Source organism: Orycteropus afer, unplaced genomic scaffold (assembly GCF_000298275.1).
Source record: "Orycteropus afer afer isolate SDZICR_OR568_19922 unplaced genomic scaffold, OryAfe1.0 scaffold00101, whole genome shotgun sequence".
NCBI classification, from domain to species: domain Eukaryota; kingdom Metazoa; phylum Chordata; class Mammalia; order Tubulidentata; family Orycteropodidae; genus Orycteropus; species Orycteropus afer.
In genome coordinates this window covers 4,624,407-4,630,165 of record NW_006921688.1, presented here as the reverse complement: position 1 = coordinate 4,630,165, position 5,759 = coordinate 4,624,407, and the positions used below count along the sequence as shown (strand labels likewise).

Genomic DNA, 5,759 nt, shown 5'->3' with positions numbered 1-5,759 from the left:
AAAAGATATACTATTCTCAAAGGAGCAACAATAAAACCCTCAATAGAAAGTATGAAACCAAGAAAACAATGAAAATTAATTGTTAAGTGCTAAAAGAAATATACCTATGCTTCTATACCCAACAAAATGATCCTAAAATGAACATAAAGTGAGATGTTTTCAGATAATTCATTTCTAACAAACCTATATTAAAATATTAAGAGGAATTCTTCAAGCAGAAGGGAAATGACTTCAAAGGGAAGCACAGACCTACAGAAAGGAATGAAGAGTAGTGGAAAGGGTAAGCAAATGAAGGGTCCATAAATGATTACTGGACTAAACAAATCAACAAGATAATAATATCATATGGGGTTTTAAGAACACAAAGAGTTAAAATGCATGACAGTAATAACACAAAGGCAGAAAGAGAGCAGAATTGAAGTATTCTAAGAGTTCTGCATTGTTTCGAAGTGACAAAGCGCTAATTCATTCCAAGGGTAACCACTGAGCTAGTTGCCATCGAGTGCATTCTGACTCCCAGTACCATGTGTTGGAGCAGAACTGTGCTCCACAGGCCTTTCAGGGGCTGATTTTGCAGAAACAGACTGCTACGTCTTTCTTCCAAGGCACCGCTGGGTGGACTCCAATCTGCAACCTGTGGGTTAGCAGCTCAGCCAGGGCACTGCTTGTACCACTCAGGCACTCCAACCACTGAAAAAACAGGGGATACAGGGGAAATACAACACAAAAATAACTCAAAAAAGGCAAAAGGAGGGAGAAAAAGAAGCACAGAACAGATGGAACAAATAGGAAACAAGTAATTGAGGTGAAAAATTTAAATTCAAATACCTCAGTAACTACATGAACATAAATAAAGTTCCAATCAAGAGACAGACTGGCAGACTGAATTTTAAAAAAGGAAAGTATGCTGCTTATAAGTTATTTTGTTGTTATTGTTATGTACCATCGAGTCAGACCCGACTCATAGCGACCCCTCCTTGGGTTTCCGAGGCAGTATCACTACAGAAGTAGGTTGCCCCATCTTCCTTCCGAGGAGTGGCTGGTGGGTTTGAACTGCCAACCTTCTGGTTAGCAGTCAAGTGCCTTAGGCACTACGCCACCAGAGCTCCTGCTTATAAGAGATGCCTTTAAATAAGGACACAGAAAGACAAAGTAAACAGAAAGATTGACCGTGCCACAATCCCACAACCACAAAAGAGCAGCTGTCACTAAACTCACACAAGATAAAGCTATCTCTAAGGCAAGAACATCATTAGAGATAAAGAGAAATATGCTAAAAGAGTAATCCCACCAGTAAAAAGACATTAACAGTTCCAAATCTGTACACACTTAGTAATATAGTTCAGAATACGTTAAATAAAAATTGACAGAACTAGAAAGCACTACTCATAGTGGAGATTGCTGCTTCCTTAAAGATGATAGCCAAGAAAACTTAATGGAACTCAGTTCTACTCTGAAACAAATGGGGTTGCCATGAATTGGAATCCACTCAACAGCAACTGCTTGTTTTTGTTTTTTTTTGTTGTTGTTGTTGTTCCCCTCAGTGATTGACAGAGCAAGTGGACTTAAAGAAAAAACCAACAATTACATAAAATATTGAACAACATGATTAACGACTTGACAGCACATAACAACAGCAACAATCACAACCGATATATTTAGAACATCATATCCAAATAATTAGTTTGCTTTTTCTGTAAGTGTACATGAAGGGAACATTTACTAATATTGAGCATATGCTAAAACATAAACCAAATCTCAAATTTCAAAGGACCGAAATGATAGAGAGTATTTCTCTGATGCAGTGGTGTGATCAGTAAAATGTCCCAGATATTTGGAAATAAAGCAATGTATTTCTAATAGACCCAAAACACAAGGAAATATCATAATAAATAGCTAGAAAATATCCTAAATTGAATGATACTGGAGCTCTGGTAGTGTAGTGCCTAAGGCATTTGACTGCTAACCAGACTTCTAACTCCTCGGAAGGAAGAATGGGCAATCTACTTTCATAGAGATATCGCCTCAGAAACCTAAGAAGGGGTCGCTATGAGTCGGAGCTGACTCGATGGCAGTGTGCATTGTATGGTATGTATGGAACATATATCACAAATCAAAATATAAAGGATGTTTAAAAGTTTAGGTTACAAGTGCTTAGAGTGAAATGTATTATGGTAAATGCCTATCTGAAAATGAGTAATAACACTGTAACTATATATACCCCTTATATTCTTCACTTCATTTAAATAAAATGGTATATTCCAACATAACACACGTTTCTCTTTAGTTTATAAAACTCAAGATTTAAAAAAAAGGTTAAAAAGAAAAATGTTGTATTAACAGTTCATTTTTCTCTATTATCTGTAATTATGCTAAGCACCCCTCCCAAGATTTTGGCTCTTGCTATTCCATTTCCTACCTCTGTGCTCATTCTTATATTGCTTATCTACCTACCGGAAACACAGTTCCAGTCAATCTCATGGAAGGAAAAATGAATATGCCAGGAATAACCAATGAAAAGTAAGAATAGTTTGACACACATTAGTGTTATTATATACTCTAGTAATGATGCATATTTTTAATTTAAAATAGGAATCTATAACACCCACAAATGATATTTTAGTATTTTTAAAAAAGAAATCAATTATGGAAAAAATTTAGCAGTACTCACCTATTAAAGTCTGACAGCTTATTCGGGTTACACCGTTATTCACAGGGAAGTCATTTACATATACCTGTCCACTCTCATACGTCATGTTAAGAACAACCTTAAAACAAAGCAGCATGAACATGAATCCCAATGGTTTATAAATGATGACAAACTCTTCATGTTAAAAATACATTAACTAAATTAGACGCAAAGGTAAAAACTGAAACCTGTTGCGTAATACTTTGGTGACGATGTATCAAACAGAATCAAAAGGAGACACACCTGCTCTTTAGATACCTGTCCATCATCTGTCAGGGTAGTAACATTCACTCTGATGCTGTCCTGCAAAAACAAACAGTATATAAACCGGACAGACATGCATTTCACAAATTGCAAATAGCTCAAGGAAAGGTTTCTTTTTCTCTTAATTATATTTACTGTATAACAATTATAACAACACTGAAGAATATTTTAAAGTTCTTTTAATGCTCTTACTCACAATTTGAATTTTTCATAAACTATATATTTTTCCATTTAATTGTGAAATATATCACATATAATGAATGTTCTGGTTACCTACCTAGCGCCACTCTGACAGAAATATACCACAAATGCGATGGCTTGAACAAACAGGAGTTATTCTCTCATAATTTGGAGGCTTTAAGTCCAAGTTCAAAGTGCCAGGCTCTAGGGGCTGTGTGAAAGCCCCTCGACCTTGGGCTTCAGCTCTGCCTCTTGTTCCCACCCAGCCCACTGAAGCTAGAGGCATCTCTTCACTCAGGTAGCTACTGGCTGCTGAGGCTAACAAGCCCAAGGTTGACAAATAAAAAGGCACAGTCCTGATGTTACCAAACCACACGGCGGACCACAAATTCAAGTCCACTGTAAGTCCCAATGTCGGCAGAGCATGGCAGGCTGCTGAACAACGACATGGCTACATGCAGGGTCCAAGCTTGCCATAAGCTAGAGAGGGAGCTCTGGTAGCGTAGTGCCTAAGGCATTTTACTGCTAACCAGAAGGTTGGCGGTTCAAACCCACCAGCCACTCCTCAGAAGGAAGGCTGGGCAATCTACTTCCATAGTGATACCGCCTCGGAAACCCAAGGAGGGGTCGCTATGAGTTGGGTCCGACTCGATGGCCCATAAAAACAAGTCCCCAAGGCTTCTCCTTATATACAGGAAGCAGACCACATCCGAAAGGCACTGCTTGTGGTAGATCCCACCATGGAGTTGATTGCCAGTCTCATCATGGGGAATAACTACTACCAGCTGCTCAGCCACTCAACCAGGCCCAGGCAAGTTGACATACAAATTTAACTACCACAATGAGCATATACTATGCAAATGTTGAACTCAAAAAGTACAGATAACATACTTACGTACTCGTTTTTGTGTGCTGTCAAGTAGATTACGACTCACAGTGACCCTACATGACAGAGTAGAACTGCCACATCAAGTTCCTTATGCTATAATCTTTATAGGAGCAGACTGCCAGGTTCTCCTGTGGAACTACTAGGTGGGTTCGAACAGTCAACCTTATGGTTAGCAGCAGACCAATTAACCACTGTGACACCTGGCCTCCTTATATACTCACCACCCAGGCTAAAAACTAGAGTATTATCCACACTTTAGGCCTCAGTGCGACCCTTTCAACACATCCTTCTCCTTCCCCTCTGAAGAAATCCCTCTCCTGTCTTCCATATTAATCATTTCATTTCTTTCCCCACATAAACATTTTAATTTTATTTTTAATATGATTTGGGTGAACGTTTACAGAGCAAATTCATTTTCCATACAGTTCATACACATTTTGTCTCATGACACTGACTGCAATTCCCCACAATGTAACAGCTCTCTTCCCACTTCCTCCCTGTAGTTACCTCTTCCCTGTGTCCTTCCCTCCCATGCACTCCCGCCCTGAGCTGTCTCCCTGTCATATTAAATCATTTCTTGCTTTGTTTGATAGTTTCCATACCTACACATCTTTCTCTACCAATATATCATTTAGTCTTACCTGTGTCTGAACTTTATGTAAGCGGGATCATATTGCATGTATTCTTCTGGAACTGTTTCTTTTATTCAAAATTATTGATGCATGCAGCTGCACTCATTTATTTACATTGTTGTGTAACACTACATTGTATGATTATCAATTTAATTATTCATTCCACTACCATGGACATTTGAATTTTCTTTCTTTCTTTCTTTCTTTTTTATACAACATGGCTATGATTCTTTATTATTATTATTACTTATTTTTTCATTTTTGCAGTAATCCCTCCCTTCCCCTCCCAGCCCTGGTAACCAACAAAGAAAGTTTCCTTCCATGTATAAATGTTTTCTTGACTTTTCACAACAATGGACTAATACAATATTTGTCCTTCTGGGATTGACTTACTTCACTCAGCATAATGTCCTCCAAGTTCATTCACTTTATGCATTATTCTTTAGTGTTGCATAGTATTCCATTGTGTGTATATACCATAGTTTGGTTATCTATTCTTCTGTCGATGAGCACATAGGTTGTTTCTCTCTTTTGGCTATTGTAAATAGTGCTGCAATGAACATGGGTGTGTATATGTCTGTTCTTGTCCTGGCTCTCATTTCTTTAGGATACTTACCTAGTAATGGGATTGCTGGATCAAATGGTATCTCTATGTCCAACTTTTTAAGGAGTTGCCATACTGCTTTCCACAGCGGTTGTATCATTTTACAGTCCCACCAGCAGTGTATGAGAGTCCCAATCTCTCCACATCCTCACCAGCATTTATTTCCTGTCTTGTTGAACTTTGCTATTATTGCTGGGATAAGATGTTATCTCATTGTTTTTTGATTTGCATCTCTCCAATGGCTAATGATCATGAGCATTTCTTCATGTTTCTTTGCCACCTGAAAATTCCCTTTGGTGAAGTGTCTATTCATATCTTCTGCCCATTTTTTAACTGGATTGTTTGTCTTTTTGTTGTTGTGGTGCTGGAGGTTTTTTTTTTTTTTAATAAATTCTACAGGTAAGTCCCTTGTCAGATATGTTGTTGCCAAATATTTTTTCCTAATCTGCAGGTTCTCTTTTTACTCTTTTGGAGAAGTCTTTTGAAACATGTAAAAATTTA

The 5,759-nt window shown here is 37.9% G+C and overlaps 1 protein-coding gene across 1 annotated transcript in view; it reads right to left on the bottom strand.

Annotated features, from left to right (window-relative positions):
* GINM1 (glycoprotein integral membrane 1) overlaps positions 1 to 5,759 on the bottom strand; it is a 28,198-nt gene that overhangs the window by 12,289 nt on the left and 10,150 nt on the right. The window contains exons 2-3 of the mRNA XM_007943203.2: positions 2,933 to 2,992; positions 2,672 to 2,768 (exon numbers count right to left, since the gene is read on the bottom strand). Of these exons, the coding sequence (XP_007941394.1) occupies positions 2,672 to 2,768; positions 2,933 to 2,992 (157 nt within the window). The remainder of the gene's footprint in view (positions 1 to 2,671; positions 2,769 to 2,932; positions 2,993 to 5,759) is intronic.